The 26,298-nt window shown below is 41.1% G+C and overlaps 1 protein-coding gene across 1 annotated transcript; it reads left to right on the top strand.

The window, feature by feature from the left end:
• The first annotated feature begins 46 nt into the window (after positions 1-46).
• LOC139447391 (alpha-1,2-mannosyltransferase ALG9-like) lies at positions 47-24,747 on the top strand. The gene is made up of 17 exons (XM_071228719.1): positions 47-114; positions 4,710-4,848; positions 5,240-5,374; positions 6,049-6,119; positions 6,416-6,578; positions 10,435-10,496; positions 11,726-11,813; positions 13,015-13,120; positions 13,641-13,729; positions 14,681-14,717; positions 15,447-15,517; positions 17,017-17,088; positions 17,791-17,920; positions 18,861-19,011; positions 19,584-19,713; positions 19,842-19,969; positions 23,444-24,747. The coding sequence occupies exons 1-17, from the start codon at positions 47-49 to the stop codon at positions 23,562-23,564; spliced, it is 1,761 nt and encodes a 586-aa protein (XP_071084820.1). The 3' UTR covers positions 23,565-24,747.
• Positions 24,748-26,298: the final 1,551 nt, after the last annotated feature.

A 26,298-nucleotide genomic window follows, 5' to 3' on the forward strand; every position in this document is an offset into this window, starting at 1 on the left:
AATAAATTAATTATTATTGAAATTTGTGCGAGTCTGCCATTAGAAAATGGCAGCCTCCGTGAAAAAGAGACCGGCCTCGAAGCCCAAGAAAGATGAGGTGTCTAAACAATCCAGGTAGTACCGAACACTTTATAATTTGACGATTTAGATAAAATCTCGTCTAGGGCATTAAACGAAATGGTAGAAATGTAAGAAGTGCCAACGATGAAGCATAAGAAGTGAATATATGCTACGGGCGAAACACGTCGTCTGCTTGAATATCACGTTGCACAATGTTTATTCAACTGTTGAAGTGACATGTTGGCATGTGCCTGTGTTTAGGCCCCTGCCACGAAGTAAATTGCTTGTTATACAACCATAATCGATGGTGTGCACGTTGAAACATTGACAACCCAGACCAAGGCTGCTTATGAAAATATGGTATAAAATTTCGGATTTTTAGAGACAATATTTCATCATTCATTTGTTTTCGTGCTAGTGACAGCTGCTTATTGGGAATGATGATTGGGAGTACTGCACTTTAGTGGGTGCACTTTTTGGATTTCATATTGTGCTGCACAGAGGATCGACTTGCGTTGACAGCTTTAAGTTCAGCTAATGATTTAATCTAATTAGCCTATACGGAGCACCTTTAGAATACAGTACCACAACTTCTCGTGAGGACGATCTCTGCCATAGGTCACATGTCTCAAGACAAGCAACCAGTTAATTGTGAGAATCCGTCGGACTCGAACCCGTGACCTTCGGATTGTTAGCCTGACAGCTAACCGACTGAGCTACGTCCACACTGTTAAACTTAGTGCAAATTTACCTAGTCATGCCTATGAGGTTACGGAACTGAACGTAAAGGGTCGAATAGGTGACGGACACTTACGAAGGTTACGGGTAGGCATGGTGTCTCGCGACTTTAGTCTACGGACACTTATGAATGATCCCGATGCCATTTGGCACACTCGTCCCATTCCGTAATCTACAAGATACCGAGTAGTGGGGAATGAGCCGATATGCCACGAACTGAAAACGGCGTCAGACGTCAAACTTGCGAGTACGCATGAATGATATAGTATTTAATAATTCGTCGGATTATTTTTGTGACAGAAAAGTGTGGTAGGGAACACTGTAAGGATGATGTGGATAATAGTAAGGAACAATGGAGGAATAAGCATGACTAGTGACGACACAACAGTGAGTTCGCTTTTGAATCAGTACAGAAAAAATGTAGCCGGTGAAAGTGGCTTGTGTGAATGTTCCAGGACAGTTTTCAGTAGCCAAAATATTCAACACAAAACCATTTCATCCTTTATACTCGACAATTTTGTGTGAAGAATCTTAGGAGCCGCTATATAATCTATAATAGCCACTAAATGAGTACCTAACCTTAATGATCGTAAAGGGGTCATTGATCGTAAAGGGGATCCAAGGGTTAAGGATAGACTTCGGGTAATCTAATAAAGCCACTAAAAGGGTTCCTAACCCTAATGATCGTAAAGGGGGTGATTGATCGTAAAGGATTGGTTGGTTGGTTGGTTGTTTAACGCCGCACTCAGCAATATTCCAGCTATATGACGGCGATCGTAAAGGGGATCCAAGGGCTAAGGATAGAGAGTTCGGGGTAACCTACCCTAAAACTGGCGACATTTGGATGTGTTCAGTGCCAATATAATATCCCTAATAAACTGCATTCTTGTGCATAATAATGAAAATTAATGAACCGAAAAAATAATATATGTATATTAGTTCCCATTTATAACCATTTCATCCACTTCAATTACGAGAAAAACGAAATAAAAAATATATAAAAAATAAAAGTGCATTTGTAAACTAGCGCTTGCTCTAAAATGCGCCACCGCAGGCTATAATTAGTAAATAGATACTCAAAACTCTCAACACCGTAGGGCGTATTCAATGACATTGCGTGTAGAGATGATAGATCACTTGGAGGAGCTTATGCACACTCGATGACCCCTGACGTCACTGGGCATTGTTTCGCTGGTGTGACTGGCAACCAAATACTACAAATTACGTCATAGGGTATGATCACGTGTTTGAAAAGTTTGTGGTACTGTATTCTAAAGGTAGGCCGCACTTTATCACAGGACAATGGGTGTGTGTATGCTAAAACGGCACCTCAGCAAAATGTCATGTTTTTTGTAACAATAAAAAGGATTTATGAAGTTTGTTTGTTTGTTGTTTAATGCCGCACTCAGCAATATTCCAGCTATATGACGTCAGTCTGTAAATAATTGAGTCTGGACTAGACGATCTAGTGATTAACATCATGAGCATCGATCCACGCAATTGGGATACGATGACATGCGTCATTAACCAAGTCGGCGAGCATGACCACCTAATCCCATTAGTTGCCTCTTACAACAAGCATAATCGCCTTTTACGGCAAGCACAGGTTGCTAAAGACCTATTCTAACCCAGATCTTCATGGGTCTTATGTAGAAGTATGTATGCCTTACTATTGGGGATATTCATTTATTCTTTATTTCTGTTATATTAAAGGTTGTCATCTATCATCCACAGATACCATATCTGTCATTGTCTAATAGATTGTTACATTACACTTCATGTTACAACATAGTAGCCATTTTTTGCTTAGACGATGTTCCGTTTTCGCAAATCGGTGCCATTTTCGCTGGGTGATGTTTTGATGAGGTGCCATTGTAGCTATAACCCCCATTGTTGCTTTCACACAATTAATGGGTATGTGATCAGCAACTGATTGTTTACCATGATACGCATGTGCAGTAGCCAAAATTCTGAATGTGATAGAAATTGTTCTATTTTCCTCAAATGACATTTGATTAATTCGTTAAGAGATTTGAGATAGATGACCAATACCCATCTTCCCGAGGCAAGAGAGTTAACTGACCATAAAAGTCAAGTTTCCACCCTTGCCGAATTAGGCTGGTATTATGGAGTTAGATTTTGGCTGGACTAATGAGTCTATGCATAGTCCAATCAAAATCGTACAGTGAAATTGAAATCCGGTTTGTAAACTGTCATGCAGAGTTCAGTCGATTGCAGGATTTGCAAAGCTTGTGCACCGCCAACTCGGTGTCAATACATATTTTCCAAATCTTAATCAAGGTGCTCACACGATTTGATGCACTTTACGATGTAAGATCTGTTTTATCACAATATAGATCTTGATTATCGATCAGATCGTCTTGACTGGGTGCCGCCATTTTGTTTGAAGCAAATGCAAGTGATACGAAAGGTTGAATCTGATTGGTCCATAGGAGAGGCTTAGAAGGGACATAACTCGTAATAGCCACTGGTCGATCGAGTCCAGGAATTCCAGCCTAGTTCGGCAAGGGTGGAAACTGGACTTTTAAAGTCAGCTAACTCTCTTGCCTCGGGAAGATGACCAATACCCTAACTCACAACTACCCCTTAGGATTGTAAAGGGTTACCTCACCTTAAAGGAGTGTTTTGATTGGCAAGGTGTTCTCAACCCTAATTATCGTGAAGGGTGTTTGATCGGAAAGGAATACCTAACCCATTTTAGTATCAGAAAGGGGATCCAAGGGCTAAGGATAGAGTCGGGGGTAACCTACCCTAACCCTAACAGAGCTAACCCTAAGGATTGCGATGGCAAGATCAGTGAACGAGGGCCAAGTCCTGCTGCTGGAGCAAATGAGCGCTATATATAAAAGCTGCACCCTGTAAACTGCAGTCTTACCTGATGGTTTATTTGATATACAAGTGTTGGGAATCGATCGTATTTCGTCATGGATAATGGATGATATTTGTCTCGTGTGTGTGACATGAGTGTATGTAAGCTAAAATTGCTCTACAATGACATCTTTTGTAGCTTGGTTACAACAAATAGATTCAAATAGTATTGTTATTAGTATCTGCCTAAGAGTGAAATGAAAACCTCAAATGTATAAACATGATAAAAACAGCAGTCGTAAAAACCCAATGAAGCTTTTTCAGCATGCGTACAAAGGAGCTAATTTCCGAAACACTATTACGAGCTAATTTACTTTCAGAGCCAATCCCCTTATATTTAGCACAGTTATATATATCTAAAACGATATTTCTTTTAAATCTTAAAATGTTCACTAATTTTGGACAAAAACCCAATAGAGTGATGAATAGATGAGTGAAAAAATATTGGTTACCCAATGAAAAGTGTAACAACCCAATTAAAGTAGAAACCCTAGAGTAAAAACACAATTGCTCAAAAAGTTATCTGGAACTCAATGTGACGAGAGAGATTTCCAAAATTGTTAATGAAACTGGCCATTCGTCTTATTAGTCATCATTGATCAAATGGAGGATCATTATGAGGTAATTTATACAAAAATGTGTCAAATAGATACATAGGTAACTTCTTAGATTGCTGTTGACTGTCACTGTGTCATTGATGCACTTGTGAACATCAGTTTGGCAGTCACATTGGAAAAGCTGTATATTGTGTAAACTTCAATTAGAAAATTATAATTTGTTACATTTTTCTGTCTTGGGTTATCTTCAAAAACTTAATAGATAAATGAAGAAGATAGTGTTGGCATGTATCACTTTTCTTTTTTCATAGTTACAATAATTGATGTTTCAATACTTTATGTGTCAAGAAACCCATCATTGTCTGTGGCTTATTCCAGATATTCTCACAGATAAAAGTGAGGATCATTCTGAAATGTTAAGAGTTGGGAGCACATGTGCTGACATTTGTTGTTTTCACTCTGTAGGGCACCAACTCAGGATGGGAACCAGCCATGGACACCAGCAGGTTACACAGCCTTCAAAATTCTCATGTCTGCTCGATTATGTGCTGCATGGGGGAGCATCATTACAGACTGTGACGAGACATTCAACTACTGGGAGCCGGTAAATAGTCGTACATGTTCATACTGTGGCTACAATTAATAGTTGTCTCAGAGTGCTATACATCTAAACAGGCTGCAGAGAAGCTAGAGTACACAAAGTTGTCATGTATCTGTACTTACTACTATTTTGAGCTCACCTTGACACCACTTAAGTGAGCTAATGTTATGGGTCTTTGTCTGAGCGGAGAAGTGTTGATGTTGTTTGTGTTAATACATGGATTTATAGATTGATCAATTCATATTGTTATTTTATTAATTTATGATGGCTGAAAGAAAAATTGTTTCAAATTTAGCACAAGTTTTTCAGACATTCGTGCATCGAATATTATCCTCATCTGTGCCCTCCCTGTGAATCAGCTGGTTGCTGGTCAATGTCTTTTTTTCTGTTTCAGACTCATTTCCTGCTGTTTAACAAGGGCTTCCAGACATGGGAGTATTCTCCGACCTACGCCATCCGCTCCTATGGCTATGTCTGGCTACATGCTCTGCCCATCAAACTTTACATGAAGTTTTTGGATACAAATAAGGTGGGTAAGAAAGATCAACTTCGTCAGTCTCAGCTGGATAATTACCAGCGCTTGGTACTTGAATTTTATTTTTCCAAAATATTGAGTCCGCTAGAGGGGGGTGCGCATTATACATGGGTGCGCACTATACTCAAGAAAATATGGTATGCAATATGGCAAATCTAAAAATAGGAAAATTCTGTTTTCGTAGGGGATAACTGACACATGACAGATTGCTTGAGACAAGTGCTAAATATTCTTCCAGCAAGGGACTTCAAAACAATCATTGGTATGGAAATAATTCAATAACACTGCTGTAGAAATACGATGCAGTATAATATAGTGTTAATATAATATAGTATAACATAATATAATATAATATATCTACTGTGCTAAGTTGTGTCTCTTGGGCACACCAAACAGCAATGATCTTGTGTTTGAAGTCCCATTTTGCCCCGGTTATGTTTCTAGGTTTATCGGCACCATACTCATGCTCGTGGGTTTCACCAAAGTGGTAAACGTCGGAGACCTGCATCACTTTGGGCTTCCTCCGACATCAAGCTGACACACCGTGATATACCTGGAATACTGTTAAAAAAGGGGTGTTAACCCCAAACTCAGTCACTCACTCACCCAAAAGGCATTTGTAGGGAGCAACAGGGTTTTGCTGTGTATTGTGATTTCTCTCCCACCAGATTGTGCTGTTCTATCTCCTGCGTTGTATCCTGGGATTTATCTGTGCCCTGTGTGAAACCTACTTCTACAAGTAAATATTGGGCTAAATACGAGGATGTTCCCCATTGAACTTTTTTGCCAGATTCACTTTTAATATTATTAATAAGAGATAGCTAACATAAGAACAGAGCAACCACTGTGTTCCATTTCTGTATTGTTTTGTAATTGTAAAACATTGATATTTGAGTAAATTCAACAACATCAGAATTTCAAATTAATGGTGTCCTTGCAGTTTGCTGTACTAGTTTTTAAAATAAGGACACCCTAAATCTGTAATTTTCTACATTAGGAACATGACTTATAATACTAGCATTGTGGCTGTTTCAGGGGAGTATGCAAGCACTACGGGGCCAACACTGGCCGACTGACATTGTGGTTCCTGCTGTTCAGTGCTGGAATGTTCATCTCTTGCTCCAGTTACTTGCCAAGTAGTTTCTCCATGTATCTCACCATGCTGGCCATGGGGGCGTGGTTCCTCAGACAGTATCATGTAAGTGTTGGTGTTAGGGGGGACAAGTGTAGACATGGGCCATTTAGTTACTCCATGTATCTCACCATGCTGGCCATGGGGGCGTGGTTCCTCAGACAGTATCATGTAAGTGTTGGTGTTAGGGGGACAACTGTAGACATGGGCCATTTAGTTACTCTGTGTATCTCATCATGGGGGCGTGGGCCCTCAGACAGTATCATGTAAGTGTTGGTGTTAGGGGGACAACTGTAGACATGGGCCATTTAGTTACTCTGTGTATCTCATCATGGGGGCGTGGTTCCTCAGACAGTATCATGTAAGTGTTGGTGTTAGGGGGACAACTGTAGACATGGGCCATTTAGTTTCTCCATGTATCTCATCATGGGGGCGTGGTTCCTCAGACAGTATCATGTAAGTGTTGGTGTTAGGGGGACAAGTGTAGACATGGGCCATTTAGTTTCTCCATGTATCTCATCATGGGGGCGTGGTTCCTCAGACAGTATCATGTAAGTGTTGGTGTTAGGGGGGACAAGTGTAGACATGGGCCATTTAGTTACTCCATGTATCTCACCATGCTGGCCATGGGGGCGTGGTTCCTCAGACAGTATCATGTAAGTGTTGGTGTTAGGGGGACAACTGTAGACATGGGCCATTTAGTTACTCTGTGTATCTCATCATGGGGGCGTGGTCCCTCAGACAGTATCATGTAAGTGTTGGTGTTAGGGGGACAACTGTAGACATGGGCCATTTAGTTACTCTGTGTATCTCATCATGGGGGCGTGGTTCCTCAGACAGTATCATGTAAGTGTTGGTGTTAGGGGGGACAACTGTAGACATGGGCCATTTAGTTTCTCCATGTATCTCACCATGCTGGCCATGGGGGCGTGGTTCCTCAGACAGTATCATGGAAGTGTTGGTGTTAGGGGGACAACTGTAGACATGGGCCATTTAGTTACTCTGTGTATCTCATCATGGGGGCGTGGTTCCTCAGACAGTATCATGTAAGTGTTGGTGTTAGGGGGGACAACTGTAGACATGGGCCATTTAGTTTCTCCATGTATCTCACCATGCTGGCCATGGGGGCGTGGTTCCTCAGACAGTATCATGGAAGTGTTGGTGTTAGGGGGACAAGTGTAGACATGGGCCATTTAGTTACTCCATGTATCTCACCATGCTGGCCATGGGGGCGTGGTTCCTCAGACAGTATCATGTAAGTGTTGGTGTTAGGGGGACAACTGTAGACATGGGCCATTTAGTTACTCCATGTATCTCACCATGCTGGCCATGGGGGCGTGGTTCCTCAGACAGTATCATGTAAGTGTTGGTGTTAGGGGGACAACTGTAGACATGGGCCATTTAGTTACTCTGTGTATCTCATCATGGGGGCGTGGTTCCTCAGACAGTATCATGTAAGTGTTGGTGTTAGGGGGGACAACTGTAGACATGGGCCATTTAGTTACTCTGTGTATCTCATCATGGGGGCGTGGTTCCTCAGACAGTATCATGTAAGTGTTGGTGTTAGGGGGGACAACTGTAGACATGGGCCATTTAGTTTCTCCATGTATCTCACCATGCTGGCCATGGGGGCGTGGTTCCTCAGACAGTATCATGTAAGTGTTGGTGTTAGGGGGACAAGTGTAGACATGGGCCATTTAGTTACTCCATGTATCTCACCATGCTGGCCATGGGGGCGTGGTTCCTCAGACAGTATCATGTAAGTGTTGGTGTTAGGGGGACAACTGTAGACATGGGCCATTTAGTTACTCCATGTATCTCACCATGCTGGCCATGGGGGCGTGGTCCCTCAGACAGTATCATGTAAGTGTTGGTGTTAGGGGGACAAGTGTAGACATGGGCCATTTAGTTACTCCATGTATCTCATCATGCTAGCCATGGGGGCGTGGTCCCTCAGACAGTATCATGTAAGTGTTGGTGTTAGGGGGACAACTGTAGACATGGGCCATTTAGTTACTCTGTGTATCTCATCATGGGGGCGTGGTTCCTCAGACAGTATCATGTAAGTGTTGGTGTTAGGGGGGACAAGTGTAGACATGGGCCATTTAGTTACTCTGTGTATCTCATCATGGGGGCGTGGTTCCTGACAGTATCATGTAAGTGTTGGTGTTAGGGGGACAAGTGTAGACATGGGCCATTTAGTTACTCTGTGTATCTCATCATGGGGGCGTGGTTCCTCAGACAGTATCATGTAAGTGTTGGTGTTAGGGGGACAAGTGTAGACATGGGCCATTTAGTTACTCCATGTATCTCATCATGGGGGCGTGGTTCCTCAGACAGTATCATGTAAGTGTTGGTGTTAGGGGGACAACTGTAGACATGGGCCATTTAGTTACTCTGTGTATCTCATCATGGGGGCGTGGTTCCTCAGACAGTATCATGTAAGTGGTGGTGTTAGGGGGGACAAGTGTAGACATGGGCCATTTAGTTACTCCATGTATCTCACCATGCTGGCCATGGGGGCGTGGTTCCTCAGACAGTATCATGTAAGTGTTGGTGTTAGGGGGACAACTGTAGACATGGGCCATTTAGTTACTCCATGTATCTCATCATGGGGGCGTGGTTCCTCAGACAGTATCATGTAAGTGGTGGTGTTAGGGGGACAAGTGTAGACATGGGCCATTTAGTTACTCCATGTATCTGACGAGCATGAACATATAGTTTTTTACTTTCATGCTTAATTTTGAACTCTGAAAGATGTTAGGGACATTTCAGATTAATTTTTGTTCTAGTGAAAAAAAATCATATTTGTCCCTATGTATGTTATGGGGAATGTTCATTTAACATGGTTACCGTCATGGGTCATGCAGTTTCCCAAATGGTTGGTATTAGGACTGGGATGAGTCCAGATTTAGTGGTAGTGGTAGAGCTTCCGCCCAGAGAGCGGAAGGTCCAGGGTTCGATCCCCAGCCATGTTATACTAAAAGATGGTACTTGTTGTTACCCTCTCTGGCGCTCGTCATTAAGGGGCTAAAACAAGGACTGGTCGGCTTGGAGTCAGTATACTGTGTTTGAGTGGGGTATTCATGTTAAACTGCGGCATGGTATCTCAGTGGGCTAGCACTATAAATCGGCATCAGTCCGGACTAGTACAAGCAGCCACACACATACATACACCTGCATGCACGTCGCTACATAAGTGCAATAATCTTGGACGTAGCGTTAAACCCAATTTCACCTCACCTCACCAGATTTACTACCTGGGTACCCGACCCCCTATTACCCGACCCTACCCGTGTACCCACAGTAGGTCTCAAAGAGTTGGGTACAAAATGTCTGATTGGGAATTGTTTTACTGCAGCCTTGGCAAAAACTGTTTAGATACATGTATCAAACGATCAGGTCATTCATACACTGAAAATGACTGAAGCTTTATCTTTACTCAAACATATACGAGTCAAAAGAAATGTATGCATTGTCAGAAAGAAATTCCAACATTAGTGACTTGTATTATGACCACTGAGCTATAGTCAGTGTTTGTAATTAAATATATCACGTGACTAACCATGGGTCCGGGTAGTACTGTGGGTACCCGGGGCCTGCTAAGGACCCACCTGGCCCGAGTACCCAAGTTACCCATCCCAGCCCTTGTTGGTATGTAACAAAAAAGATTTTTTGATCCACACAGATTTAATTTTGCTAAATAGTATGTATATTTGAAACAGTAATTTCCTGCATTATTATATTTTTACTTTTGATTAATTTTTTAGGGTTGGTGAGTCTGAAACCTCCTTACTGAATTTTGAGGGAATGTATGTGTTTTCTATTTCATAAAGCAAACGTGATCAGCATGATTAATATCATTATGGTATTTGTATGATGTTTGATGTTTTCAGCTGTTCAATCATCCCCTTTATTTCAGTTGTCCATCCTTGCAATAGCAGCCAGCGCCATCATCGGCTGGCCATTCGCTGCAGCACTAGGGTAGGCAAATATTCCTGACTCAGCACCTTTTATGGCTATTCATCATAATACTAAAACTACGGCAATGTAGTATATCATTCATTTCATCATGATCTTTCAGTAAGTGATAAACATGATCAACGGTTTAAGTGCAACAATAATACCTCTATACCATATTCAATGTAATAAGCCCCCAGCTCTAATAAGTGCCCATGGTGATATTTGCTAATATCTTGGCTAGTGAGCATTCCCAATTATCACCCCTTCTGATTGATCAATGTACACAAGACCTATTTATTCGTGTATAATAGGCACTCGTGTGTTATATGCACCCTTAATTATGGGCATTTAAATTCTGGAAAATATATGTCGTGTATAATACACACAGTCTTTTATTTTGTATCATGTATCATTAAGCGCCCGGCTCTAATAAGTGCCAACAGCGCTATTTGCTGATATATTGGCTAGTGAACAATCCCAATTAGCACCCTTTCCGACCCTTAATTACGGGCAATAAAATTCTGGAAAAAATACATCTGTTGTGTATAATACGCAGACTTTTTTTTGGTATAATTTTAAAATTATATTCTAATAAGAGCCCCTTATTTCTAATTTTGAGAGCGCCCTGGGCGCTTATTACGTCGAATATGGTATATGTGTCATCATCAGGAGCATTTGCAAGTAAAACTGCAGTTTAAATTTTCTTGTATGAATCTGTACTCTTACAATGCTCACTGAAGACATGTAAGAAAAGTTCTCATGCTTCGGGCTCCACCCGTGTCAGTTACTGCCTTTTGAAAAGAAATATATAATTCAAACCACCTGTATATATGATGTAGTGAAAAAAGGCCCACACACCTCTTACCATTTTGCGGGGGGCACAGGTGGCCCTGTCGTCTAAGGCGCCGCGATTCGCTGTGCAGAGTTGCGTCCCTTGGGCACGCCAGTAACCTATGATTGTGGGTTCGAATCCCGGTTCGCCCCAATTATGTTTCTAGGTTTGTCAGCACCATACCCGTGCTCATGGGTTTCACAGAAGTGGTTAACATCTTAGACCTGCATCACTTCGGGCTTTCCTCCCACATTAAGCTGACACGCCATGATATAACTGGAATAATGTTAAAAGCGGCGTTAAATCCAACTCACTCACTCACTCTCACTCACTCACTCACTCACTCACTCACTCACCATTTGCTTATGGTTTCTTCTTATGTTATTCATCCTCACTGCTATCCTGCCTGATGTTTCAGGATACCTATAGCCTGGGATATTTTGCTCCGTCACAAGAACGTCAGGACATTTGTAGTTTGGAGCTTCATATCCCTAGTCCTCTTCCTGGTGAGCCTCAAGGCTGTTTTTTTGCATGATTAGCCTATAGACTGTAATTATACTCTGACAAACTATTGATCTTTCTAAACCTTCTTCAGATTATGTCCACCATAAGTTTGGTTTCCATGGCTACCATGTCATAACAGCCTTCTTCCCGAGGCAAGAGCGTCAGCCAGCCTCTTCATCAAAGTCTTGTTTCGACCCATGCCACATCAAGCCCACTTTCCTTTGCTAAATATGATTGGACTATCGCACATATCGATAGTCCAATCAGAGAACGTTTCACAAAATCAACATCCACGATTGGTTCACCTTTGTATGAAAGTGATTTACCGCTGCCTGCCTTCGTTGACATAGATATGTCTTTTTCATCTTTTAAACCCCCCAATGATTGCCTATGTTTTTGTGTAATGGTTGAAATTGCGATTGTTTTTGTTTTCTGATCGACGAGCACAATACCTCATAAGTTTATTCAGCATACTTCATCACTAATCCCTGTGTTATGTGTAATTTGTCATGCTTTCTTAAGCTTGACGTCATCAAACTGTGGGTAAGATTAAGTGAACACGTTTTACAGACCAGCCTATGTTTAACTTTATGGGACCAGGGTGCAACCTGTTTTTCGTGTCAACATGCACTTGATGCAAGTTAAATCATGTTCCTTAAATCAAGCACTTGAGTGAACTGCGCAACATCAGTCCATGGCTAAATTTGATCAGGTATTCAGCATCAGATGTGGTTCAATATAAAAAACTGGTTTCTCTGACCTCGATTTTTCTTGAACTGACATAAAAAATGTAAACACAGCTCGAACATTGCTGACTGCAGTGTAAAGCAACAAAAATACATATATAATTTTGCGAAATATAGGGTTTAACTTGTTAATAATATGCAACTAATAATACCGTATTTGACGTAATAAGCGCCAAGGGCACTCATGAAGTTAGAAATAGGGGGCTCTTATTAGAATATAATTTTGGTGAAAAAAAAACAAGTTGAAAGATCATAAATATCGTGGATTATGCTGACAGCCTGAAATGATACAAAAGAAAAGTCTGTGCATAGTAAAGGTCGGAAGGGGTGCTAATTAGGATTGTTCACTAGCCAATATATCAGCAAATATCGCCGTGGGCACTTATTAGAGTGGGGCGCTTATTACGTGGAACACAGTAATAAGAGTGTGTACTCACTCATGTCTCTCCTGCTTCAGCTGCCTCTTGTTCAGCTCGACTCCTTCTACTATGACAAGCTGGTGGTTGCTCCCCTCAACATCCTGCTCTACAATGTCTTCAGTGAACATGGGCCAGATTTGTATGGTGAGAAAGTATTGTAGCAAGAACAATATTAGGCATTTATCCACTGTTTCCAGTTTAAATCCAACTCACTCAGCGTTCAAAATTAAGGAGGGTTCTGGATCATTGGGTTTTCTGCACTCATGCTTGAAACTAGGGACCTCTGCATCTTTGATTTTTAACATTAGGGTTATGAGAAGGACACCATGATCTTCAAACTTAATTTCGAACACTGTCCATGATACGAAACAATGATAATATTGTAACACACACATCTTGATTATTTGTGTTTCTAATGTTATTCGTCATTCTCTGCCAAGGGCAGAATAGGTCCCAGCTTGTTCTGAGAGCTGACAGATACAAGAATCCTAAAAGAGCTAGAATATTGCTGACCTTCGCAAAAAAATTTTTTATCGTTCACTCCCAGTGTCATGTTTATTGTTTCATGTAAATGTCAGCATCTAACTGTCCCAAACTTGATAAATATTTGATGGTCTAAAGCAGTTTGGATTGACAAGGTGTCATTGTATTGTGCTTGACACAGGAGTGGAGCCTTTCTCCTTCTACTTTCTCAATGGATTCCTCAACTTCAATGTGATGTTCATGGCTGCCCTGGTCTGTTTACCTGTAGCAGTGAGTATTTATAGTGTTTGTTTGTTTGTTGTTTAGCGCCGCACTCAGCAATTTTCCAGCTATATGACAGCGGTCTGTAAATAATCAAGTCTGGACCAGACAATCAAGTGATTGATATCACAAGCATTGATCCACGCAATTGGGATCAATGACATGCATCAACCAAGTCAGTGAGCCTGATCACCCAATCCCGTTAGTGGCCTCCTATGACAAGCGTAGTCGCCTTTTACAGCAAGCATGGGTTGTTGAAGACCTATTTCCACCCCGGATCTTCACGGGTCATTTGTAGTGTCATAAATTAGCAGTGAACAGAAGATAAGCACTATCTGTGTTCAGATTTGCTTGTGTCGTGGAGAATTCGCTGCAACCAACATCATTATCTGAAAACCCAGACTGTTTATTGTCATTGCACCCAGTCATCAGTGGTGGTGCAACGTGTTGTGGAGAGTTGCTTCCCTTAGGTGCACCTGAAATCTATGATCATGGGTTCAAATCCCAATTTAAGGTTTGTCAGCACCATACCTGTGCTTGTGGGTTTAACCAAAGTGGTAAAGGTCTATGCCTTGCAACACTTTCCACCCACACCAAGCTGACATGCTGTGAAATATCATAAATACTGTTCACTCACTATTGTCCTTGTACACACAAAAGTCATCAGTCATTTTCTACATGTTCTTCACGATCTGTGAGATGATGTGTTGTCATTCACTAAAGTAGTTAAACAGAGTAGAGTGTCATATTTATGAAATGACATAGAATGGCACCATGGTAAAAATTCAAGAAAGTCTAGAAGGAATTTTTTTTTGCTATAAGTTTTTTGCAATATGGATCTCTTTAATGGTTATTTTCGCCATTGTTATTATTATACTGATTTATAGCTTTGTACAGTGTGGACAATATAAAATGTCTTTGTTCATTACACCATGAGTCATTAAAATGTGTCTATTTCAGATAATTGTTCGCTGGGTGGTGCAGTCATCAGACACTTGTAAGTGTGAACAGAGATATACTTTCTATACATTTCTAAGTCAGTGTATTTTGTTTCTACTTGACCCCTTCACACTGGTAGGATATCATGCATCACCGATGGTCAAACATACGGGGTCCTTGGGTCCACGAGCTTATGATTTTTAACACTAGGATATTACAAGGACCCCTCAAGAGAGAGAATATTTATTTCAATGTCTTTATTATGAGGAACACCATTATGGTGCACCTTATAATGAGTAGTAGACCTTCTTAAATTCTTTCTCTAGTGTGTATCACTTCTAAATGCCATTCAAAGATACCGGTGAAGATCCGGTGTAGAGTAGGTCTTCAGCAACCCATGCATGCCGTAAAAGGCAACTACGCTTGTCATAGGAGGCCACTAACAGGATCGGATGGTCAGGCTCGCTGACTTGGTTGATGCATGTCATTGGTCCCAATTGCATTGATCGATGCTTGTGATATTAATCACTGGATTGTCTGGCCCAGACTCGATTATTTACAGACTGCTGTCATATAGCTGGAATATTGCTGAGTGTGGCGTTAAACAACAAACCAACCAACCATTCAAAGATCGAAGGACCCCTTGATTTTCATTCTTAATTTTAAACACAGTGTGTTCTTTGTAGACTTTTCATGAAGAACAATAATGTGGCTGAACTACTGGTCCCGGCATCACTAACCCCACCTCACTAACCCCACCTCACTCCCCCCATGTATTGTCCTGCAGATATTCCAATATGGCTGTCCTTGGCTCCAATGTACATCTGGATAGCCATTTTCTTCACCAGGCCTCACAAGGTAATTCAATAACTTCCCATTGGCATTTACTTGTTACCAAGGTAACAGTATCCGGATTTCGCCTTGCCTATAAAAACTTGGAATCATCATGACTTGCTGCAGGTTTTTACAGGACGCAGATATGTGCGTCTCGTATACACACAAGTGTTAGAATGCATGCAGGACAAAAGAAATATTGCATTCTGAGGGAAGCACAGTAATATTCATTGTACCAATATCTTGACAAGAAATTTGTGTTGATGCTATAATCAAAGTAATTATCAAATTGTGCAGTACGGTACACTACACCATTTCATTACTTTATAGGACCCTCATATTTCCTGTAAAAACCCTTGTAATTAATTATTGGGGGGGCCCTGGAACCCTAGTTTTGTAGAGCCAGGTAAACCCTTGTTGCTGCATACTTGTTTTGAGAGTCATGAGCACAATAACAGCAGTAGAAATGGGCACTAGTCCTATAATCCTTGCCAAACTGCCCAGTAGTTAAGGTATTATGACTAGAAGAAATATGAAATATTTTTAAGGGTTTTGCTATATGTTATCATTATAAGGATTTGTGGACTAAAAGAGTTTCTATCGCTGAATTAGAGAGTCATGCATTAGTTGAACTTTTGATATAAAGACAATGATAACAGTAAATAGCATCATGAACATTCTGGTCATTTAAACATTATGAAACAAAAAAAGATGCTTTGATATTTGGATCGCAACGAGAATATGTTGACATATAACAGTAAACTCTACAACAAATATGACCTTTTACTAGTCAAAATATTGTATTAATGATTTATGTATACATTCTCAGACAACTAAGGTTTGTTTCAAGGCAGTATTAGTGGAAATCTGATCGTGGAAACTGGCCAGTAAAATTCAGGAAGGTGGGGTTATGTAAACTGAACCACATTCCACAATTCTACCACTTTTGCAAGTCTACCAGTGGTATCGAAACTACGCTAGGACATGATTTTGTTGATGACCACAAAGAAATACCTATTTGAAAGAAATACTTTCACAAACCCATCTAGTATGGAACCTCACATAATGAATAACAATGTTTCTTCATAAACTCATCGATTCACCATGTTGTGATTCTTGGAATATTATCAGCAAGTGTGAAAATACATTGTACACAGAAAACCTGAAGAACGACAATTAACTTAGTGTATTGCAGAATTCAGTACCATCAACACAGCTTTACATGTGGTACTCCTCTATCACACATGGGTGATGCCACTAAAACGGATTGTCATTGATCCAGTTAATGCAACTATTTAACCTGCCAAAAATATTACACTTAACCAATGCATCATCACTTCAATTTATTTTCACACCTTGACATGGTAGAATGGTAACAAACTTTCTGAGTTTTCAGTTTAGAGATTACAAACTCCGTAACTTGTATGTTTTCTAGATTAAATTTACAGGTACCTAAACTATGTTCAACACCTCTTCTAATTAACATCAAGGTTGTATTTTTCATTTGTGTGTGTATTTTCCAGGAGGAACGATTCCTGTTCCCAATCTACCCCTTCTTTGCCCTGGGAGGTGCAATATGTCTTGATCATATACAGGTAAACATAGACATGTGGTGAGAGCTAGTTTCAGATTAGTGGATTGTCTTGATCATATACAGGTAAACATAGGCGTGTGGTGAGAGCTAGTGTGTCAGAGTAGTGGAATGTCTGGATCATATACAGGTAAACATAGACATGTGGTGAGAGCTAGTGTGTCAGATTAGCAGTATGTAAGGACATGCTCCTTATGCAGTGTCAATAAATATTACATGCTATGTATAAGATGGAGTGAAATGGCTACCTGTCCACCATCCCCTCATCCCACGGACAGTAATATTTTGACTAGTGTTCTTTGTCTGACTTTTTGGTTGCGATCATCGTAACCACTCAGCGGTTGACGTTCTCTTATATCAAATGTTGTTTTCTCTGGTTGGTTGGTTTGTTGTTTTACGCCGCACTCAGCAATATTCCAGCTATATGACGGCGGTCTGTAAATAATCGAGTCAGGACCAGACAATCCAGTGATTGATATCATGAGCATCGATCCACGCAATTGGGATACGATGACATGCATCAACCAAGTCAGCGAGCCTGACCACCCAATCCCGTTAGTCGCCTCTTACAACAAGCATAGTCGCCTTCTGTTTTCTCTGGCCCAGATTCTTGATAACAAGCTGCTAATATTTTGATGCAAAACAACAAACAGACATGCTAAATTATTCTGAATCAATTTACATTGAATGTTACTGGTTGTTACAGAAACTGTTGAGCTATTTGTTCCCCAAGAGGTCTGCCTACCACTACACGGATCACACCAACTGGGTATCCGTGTTTAGCGGAGCTCTCTTCACACTGCTGTCGGTGTCCAGGATCATTGCTGTTTATCAAGGTGAGATTTGTGCCTGTGTCTGAGTTAGGTGAGGTGAAGTGAGATTGGGTTGAACGTCGCGTCCAAGATTATTGCACTTATATAGCGATGTGCATGCACGTGTGTGTTTGTGTGTGGCTGCTTGTACTAGTCCGGACTGATGCCGATTTATAGTGCTAGCACACTGAGATACCATGCTGCAGTTTAACATGAATACCTCACTCAGACACAGTATACTGACTCCGAGCCGACCAGTCGTTGTTTTAGCCGAGCGCCAGACATGTACCATCTTTTAACATCTTTTGGTATGACGCGGTCGGGGATTGAACCCCAGACCTTCCGCTCTCCGGGTGGACGCTCTACCTCTAGACCACGGAGCCGGCTGTGTCTGAGTTAGACAAAGATGAACAAGGTGTTTAATGCTGCACTCAGCATTATTCCAGCTATATGATGGCAGTCTGAAAGTAATCAAGTAAAGACCAGACTATCAGGTGATTGACATAGGTATTGAGCCATGCTTTTCATTTGGAAAATAATGACATACACTGAAAACAGTCACTGAGCCTGACTACCCAATTCATTGAGTGGCCTCCTACAAAAAGCATCGGTTGCTGGGGACCTATATTTTACCTGGAATCCCCAGAGTGAGTGAGAGAGTATTGCTTGGCACCACTTTGCTCAATATTCATGCAAAATCATGAAGTCAGACAGAAAAAACTGGGAATCAAACCAATGTCTCCAGTTTTATTAACCAACTCTTAAACCAGTATTTCATGCATAGAGTAATTCATTGGTTGTTATATCAACAGACGAATTAAACATTATCATGATGTCTCTGTACAATGACACCATTGAAACATATTGTTTGTACATACTAAGTATTTGGCTTGTGAATGAGCCGATAGTTGATGTCAATTACATAAGTATCACACTGAATCTATTTGAATGTCCACTCTTGTAGGTTACCATGCTTCCATGGATATCTATGTGGAGTTGAACAAAATGGCAAATGACCCAAAGATTCACACTCTGGCATCCGACCGGCCAGTGAACATCTGTGTGGGCAAGGAGTGGTACAGGTTCCCCTGCAGCTTCTTCCTGCCTGATGACAAGTGAGTCCCCACCCCCTGCCTCATGACAAGTCAGTCCCCACCCCCTGCCTCATGACAAGTCAGTCCCCACCCCCTGCCTCATGACAAGTCAGTCCCCACCCCCTGCCTCATGACAAGTCAGTCCCCACCCCCTGCCTCATGACAAGTCAGTCCCCACCCCCTGCCTCATGACAAGTCAGTCCCCACCCCCTGCCTCATGACAAGTGAGTCCCCACCCCCTGCCTCATGACAAGTCAGTCCCCACCCCACCCCCTGCCTCATGACAAGTGAGTATCCACCCCACCCCCTGCCTCATGACATTTGAGTCAACCACTACCTCTGCTTCATGACAAGTGAGTCCCCCACCCCATCGCCCTGCCTCATGACATGTGATTTACCTCTGTGAAAGTTTAACCAATAGGCTACCCCACCACCCGAGATATAATATGATGAAACTATTGTTGGTTGACCTTACCTGTATGTTAAACTCAGGTGATGAGGTTTTGTTTCACTGTTTCCACTTGTCCCAGATCATTACTTATATTACCTGTATATTGAACTCAGCTGACGAGGGCTTGTATCACCATTTTCAGCTGGCATCTCCAGTTTATCAAGTCAGAGTTCAGAGGTCAACTACCAAAACCCTATGAATCTGGGCCTGATGCGACAAGAATTATTCCGACTCACATGAACGACCTCAACCTGGAGGAACCTACTAGATATGTAAGTTGAACTAATATTAACTCATAGCACTGACCCTTTCATATCTAAAATGTATCCAAACTTACAGACACTGAGTAGAACTCCATGTCACTCATTCTCTCATCCGTCCACTCCATGGCACATTTCAGATAAACGTGAGCAGATGTCACTATCTGATTGATCTAGATTTAGATCAGGAGTCACCACATGAACCCCGTTATTCACAAATGGAGGACTGGAAAGTTTTATCTTCTGTAAAATTCTTGGATCCAACAAGGTGAGTTCTTGTTTACAGCCTTTCATTCACAAACCAATCTCATTAAAATCAGACCTGTTACTCTGTTATATGATACCTCTCTTCGTAATTATCTGACGACATCTCAATAGAAGAAAACGGCAGGTGAACACAGGGTTCTTGAGCCAATCAGATGTCAGCTTTCTAAAAACGATTTGGCTTCTTTTCTTAACCCCCTCAATATGGAAATTTAATTTTGTAAAGGAAAACCGACATTACAACATATAAATGTGGCCTTATTCTTGTACATTTGGAACTTCCCAATTAACTTCGTTTTTGAGCCACAGAATCAGATATGCTTGTCTGAAAGCTTCACTCACTTGTACCAAGAATTTAGAAAAACCCACATCAACATCTTCATGCAGAGTGGTATCGTATCGAAGTAAAGGATTTTATTGAGATTGATTCACAAACAAGAAATAAATATGCTTCTCATTTTCATATTCTATCCCAGCTTTCATTCCAGAGATATTTCAGATTTGCACTCAGCAATATTACCCATAGGGCCATGGAATGCAGTGAAATTTTCAGTACATGCATCTGAGCATTATTATGTTGGCTTCATGCTTGATCAGAAAGTCCAAACCAATTAGTCCATTGCCCTAAATAGTAAATTATGTCATGGTGAGTGATATTGTTTCAACTACATGTTGATTGACCTGATGCTTCTTTTTGTAATCGGACCATTTTCCATAAACCAAACTATGGGTAATATAAAAAGTAACCTACAAACTATGGTAGGTTATAGAATATCTTCCTCCTGTTAATTAATAGTGGGGGAATGCAAAGAAAGTATATCAACTTCAAGGCTAAATTTTCAGTTTTCATCCGTACTTCACTCATTAGGTGACAGGATGGTTGATGAGTGGATGAGTTCATGAGATGGTGGCTGAGGCCTTGAGTGGATAAGTTCATGAGATGGTGGATGAGTGGATAAGTTCATGTGATGGTGGCTGAGGCGAGGAGTGGATGAGTTCATGAGATGGTGGCTGAGGCGATGAGTGGATGAGTGGATAAGTTCATGAGATGGTGGCTGAGGCGATGAGTTGATGAGTGAATGAGTTCATGAGATGGTATCTGATGGCTGAGGCGATGAGTTCATGAGATGGTGGCTGAGGCGATGAGTGGATGAGTTCAGGAGATGGTGGCTGAGGCGATGAGTGGATGAGTTCATGAGATGGTGGCTGAGGCGATGAGTTGATGAGTGGATAAGTTCATGTGATGATGGCTGAGGCGATAAGTTGAAGAGTGGATACGTTCCTGTGATGGTGGCTGAGGCGATAAGTTGATGAGTGGATGAGTTCATGTGATGGTGGATGAGGCGATGAGTGGATGAGTTCATGAGATGGTGGGTGAGGCAATGAGTGGATAACTTCATGTGATGGTGGCTGAGGCGATGAGTTGATGAGTGGATAAGTTCATGAGATGGTGGCTGAGCGATGAGTGGATGAGTTCATGAGATGATGGCTGAGGCGATGAGTGGATAACTTCATGTGATGGTGGCTGAGGCGATGAATGGATGAGTTCATGAGATGGAGGCTGAGTGGATGAGTTCATGAGATGGTGGCTGAGGCGATGAGTTGATGAGTGGATAAGTTCATGAGATGGTGGCTGGTGGCTGAGGTGATGAGTTCATGAGATGGTGGCTTAGGCGATGAGTTGATGAGTGGATAAGTTCATGAGATGGTGGCTGAGGCGATGAGTTGATGAGTGGATAAGTTCATGAGATGGTGGCTGAGGCGATGAGTTGATGAGTGGATAAGTTCATGAGATGGTGGCTGAGGCGATGAGTGGATAACTTCATGTGATGGTGGCTGAGGCGATGAATGGATGAGTTCATGAGATGGAGGCTGAGTGGATGAGTTCATGAGATGGTGGCTGAGGCGATGAGTTGATGAGTGGATAAGTTCATGAGATGGTGGCTGGTGGCTGAGGTGATGAGTTCATGAGATGGTGGCTGAGGCGATGAGTTGATGAGTGGATAAGTTCATGAGATGGTGGCTGAGGCGATGAGTTGATGAGTGGATAAGTTCATGAGATGGTGGCTGAGGCGATGAGTTGATGAGTGGATAAGTTCATGAGATGGTGGCTGGTGGCTGAGGCGATGAGTTCATGAGATGGTGGCTGAGGCGATGAGTTTATGAGTGGATGAGTTCATGAGATGGTGGCTGAGGCGATGAGATGATGAGTGCATGAGTTCATGAGATGGTGGCTGAGGCGATGAGTGGATGAGTTCATGAGATGGTGGCTGAGGCGATGAGTTGATGAGTGGATGAGTTCATGAGATGATGGCTGAGGCGATGAGTGGATAACTTCATGTGATGGTGGCTGAGGCGATGAATGGATGAGTTCATGAGATGGAGGCTGAGTGGATGAGTTCATGAGATGGTGGCTGAGGCGATGAGTTGATGAGTGGATAAGTTCATGAGATGGTGGCTGAGGCGATGAGTGGATAACTTCATGTGATGGTGGCTGAGGCGATGAATGGATGAGTTCATGAGATGGAGGCTGAGTGGATGAGTTCATGAGATGGTGGCTGAGGCGATGAGTGGATGAGTGGATAAGTTCATGAGATGGTGGCTGAGGTGATGAGTTCATGAGATGGTGGGCTGAGGCGATGAGTTGATGAGTGGATGAGTTCATGAGATGGTGGCTGAGGCGATGAGTTGATGAGTGGATAAGTTCATGAGATGGTGGCTGAGGCGATGAGTTGATGAGTGGATAAGTTCATGAGATGGTGGCTGGTGGCTGAGGCGATGAGTTCATGAGATGGTGGCTGAGGCGATGAGTTTATGAGTGGATGAGTTCATGAGATGGTGGCTGAGGCGATGAGATGATGAGTGCATGAGTTCATGAGATGGTGGCTGAGGCGATGAGTGGATGAGTTCATGAGATGGTGGCTGAGGCGATGAGTTGATGAGTGGATGAGTTCATGAGATGGTGGCTGAGGCGATGAGTGGATGAGTTCATGAGATGGTGGCTGAGGCGATGAGTTGATGGTTGATAGTTCATGAGATGGGGGCTGAGGCAATGAGTTGATGAGTGGATGAGTTCATGAGATGGTGGCTGAGACGATGGGTTGATGACTGGATGAGTTCATGAGATGGTGGCTGAGGCGATGAGTTGATGAGATTATGTTTCATGGTTGATGAGTTCATGAATTGATGGTTGATGAGATGACGCTTAATGAGTTAATTGTTGATAGGTCATAACTTGATGGATGATAGTTCATGAGTTGATGGTTGATAGTTCATGAGTTGATGATTTCTTGAGATGAGGGTTGATGTTTGAGCTCATGAGATAATGGTTACTGAGCTCATGTTTGATGACTTCATGAGATAATTGTTGTTGGTTGATGAGTTAATTAGAGGATGTTTGATGTTTTTATGATATAATGGCTGATGACTTCATGAGGTGATGGTTACTGAGTTGATAGTTGATGCTTCTTTGTTTCAGGTCTCATCGGCTGTTGCGTGCATTCTACATTCCATTTGTATCAGCTAAATATTGCACTTATGTGGACTACAACCTTCTTAAAACAGCCAGGACTAAAAAATCTAGAGGGAAATCTAGCTGACTTCGATATGATTTTATAAGAAGTCAGTGACATCTGTTTCATAAGACTTCTCGTTTTCACAAATATAAAATGATATATTTGTATATATGGAAAAATATTACATCGTTCATTGGTTAAGAATGAAACATGTTTCATGGTTTACGTCCTCAACAATCATGAAGATTAGCATGATCAGATCAGACAAATTTGATTTTGTTTTTAGATTTTTTTTAGGCGAAACTGTCACACTGCAGGAGTCAAAATAGAAAATTCACAAAACATTCATGATTGAGAGCTTTATTATGATTATAAAAATTGAAAAACTTAAAAAATAACGCTTTTACAAACGCGGATTCATATTAAATAAGGGTTTTCCTCAAAGAGCATTTGTAAGTCAAGTAACAAAAGCAAACTCCAAACTACTGCCATTGACTCAAAACATGCAACTCAACTTTTGTTGGGGATATTTCAAATTATTACACACAGAATTGATTCCGTATTATGTGTCAATGGCTGAGGATCCCTATCAAAAAGTGACTAGCATAAAAGCATTTTTTCAACCAGGAACTGACTGGCCATAATGTGTTCATTTTGACACATTTGTTAGATCATAAAGAGTACTCTTAAAGGTGAATGGGTATGGTTTTACGCCGCTTTTAGCAATATTCCAGCATTATCATGGCGGAGGACACCGGAAATGGGCTTCACACATTGTACCCATATCAGGAATTGAACCCGGGTCTTCGGTGTGACGAGAGAAAGCTTTAACCACTAGGCTATCCGACCGCCCCTCATAAAGGTGAGAGTATTAAATTCATGTTCCCCAACATTCCCCCTGAATCATGATCCCATGCTCAATATGTGTATCAAGGCAGCTATGTCTATAGTACATCACTAGATTTATAGAAGTAGAGTTTAGGGGACTGCTTTGAAATATATCCAATGTGAATTAGGAGATAAACCTAGTGTTTTGAAATTTGAGGTAGTCTAACTGTACACAAGATACCTCTTTTTTATACATTTGAAACCTCATGCTGTCAGGGTGGAATTTTCCTTAACATCACTTCAAGATTTGTAGCTCAGTAATCCAATAGTAGCAGGCAGCTGTACTCCTGGCTTCACATGACAGGACTCCCTTACAGTGTTTGGAATTAACAGGGTCCTTGGTACTTAGGTTTGCTCCTACACTAGGTGATTCTGTGGACCCAATAATTCTTAACTCTTAACATTGTGGCCATGACAAGGACCGCTTGAGTTTCATGCCTTAGTTACTTTCAAATGTGCTTTGCATGTGACACTATTTTCATCCAAAGTATTCCTCAGCACATTCTCATATTTGCTGCAACACCTTTTTATCAGTCAGTACTAGTTCCTAAACATCCAAGGGATGGCAACAGAAATTCTATTTCATTAATACATTCATTATAAATTCAACGGAATGAATTTGACTATCACTTGCATTCTTTAGTACTGAAATTCTATTTCATTAAAACATTCATTATATATTCAACGGAATGAATTTGACTATGACTTGCATTCTTTAGTACTGAAATTCTATTTCATTAAAACATTCATTATATATTCAACGGAATGAATTTGACTATGACTTGCATTCTTTAGTACTGAAATTCTATTTCATTAAAACATTCATTATATATTCAACGGAATGAATTTGACTATGACGTGCATTCTTTAGTACTGAAATTCTATTTCATTAAAACATTCATTATATATTCAACGGAATGAATTTGACTATGACTTGCATTCTTTAGTACTGAAATTCTATTTCATTAAAACATTCATTATAAATTCAACGGAATGAATTTGACTATGACTTGCATTCTTTAGTACTGAAATTCTATTTCATTAAAACATTCATTATAAATTCAACGGAATGAATTTGACTATGACTTGCATTCTTTGGTACTTAAAATGAAGTTGTTTTCTTTGCAATATCTCGTACCTTGTAGACTAGTTAAACCTAAGCATCACCCTGTCAATTGTGGTATGGTCTCTCCAACTAATCAATCTGCTTTCATAGCCAAGGCGATGCCTTGTGTAACTGTGGTATTCCTGTTTCTGAAATCGAAAAAGCTATGACAGTGATAATAACACCAATGATATTGGTTGGTTGGTTTGTTGTTTAACGCCGCACTCCGCAATATTCCAGATATATGACGGCGGTCTGTAAATAATCGTGTCAGGACCAGACAATCCAGTGATTGATATCATGAGCACTGACCCACGCAATTGGGATCGGTGACATGCATCAACCAAGTCAGCGAGCCTGACCAACACCAGTGATAGAAACTAACATTTGTCCACTGGTCCCTGTGAAGATAACACAGCAAGACCTTTAAAAATGGCCAACTTCTATTAGTCATTGTGATACCGTCCCTATTGGGCAATTTGGCAAGGACGAAAGGACTAGTGCAATTCTACCACTGAATACATGTAATAATGAATTTGTATAGTGCCAAAATTCCATCATAAAATGTGCTCATTGTCACTTCTACATATACTAAAGTCATGATTATCATCTATCTATGTCCAAAACTATGCAAAACAGGTAGATGTTGGTATTTCTTGGAAGGTTTCGAACTGTATTAGAATTCTTTCAACCAATGAATAAAATCAAACTGTGGCCCTACAGTTCTTTCTTCCTTGACAGGATTGAGTGTGGATTGACTACAACTGAACATTGATCACAGTACTATCAGTTTGCTATGTTTTTATGTAAATGTCACTGGGTCAG

Source organism: Haliotis cracherodii, unplaced genomic scaffold, assembly GCF_022045235.1.
Source record: "Haliotis cracherodii isolate W230 unplaced genomic scaffold, xgHalCrac1.p SCAF_7, whole genome shotgun sequence".
NCBI classification, from domain to species: domain Eukaryota; kingdom Metazoa; phylum Mollusca; class Gastropoda; order Lepetellida; family Haliotidae; genus Haliotis; species Haliotis cracherodii.

Bases quoted from the DNA above. Each gene is read 5' to 3' on its own strand.
- LOC139447391 (XM_071228719.1), top strand. From the start codon at position 47: ATGGCAGCCTCCGTGAAAAAGAGACCGGCCTCGAAGCCCAAGAAAGAT. The intron at 4,849-5,239 runs GTAAATAGTCGT...TTTCTGTTTCAG, and splicing joins CATTCAACTACTGGGAGCCG to ACTCATTTCCTGCTGTTTAA. The intron at 19,714-19,841 runs GTAAGTTGAACT...GGCACATTTCAG, and splicing joins TGGAGGAACCTACTAGATAT to ATAAACGTGAGCAGATGTCA.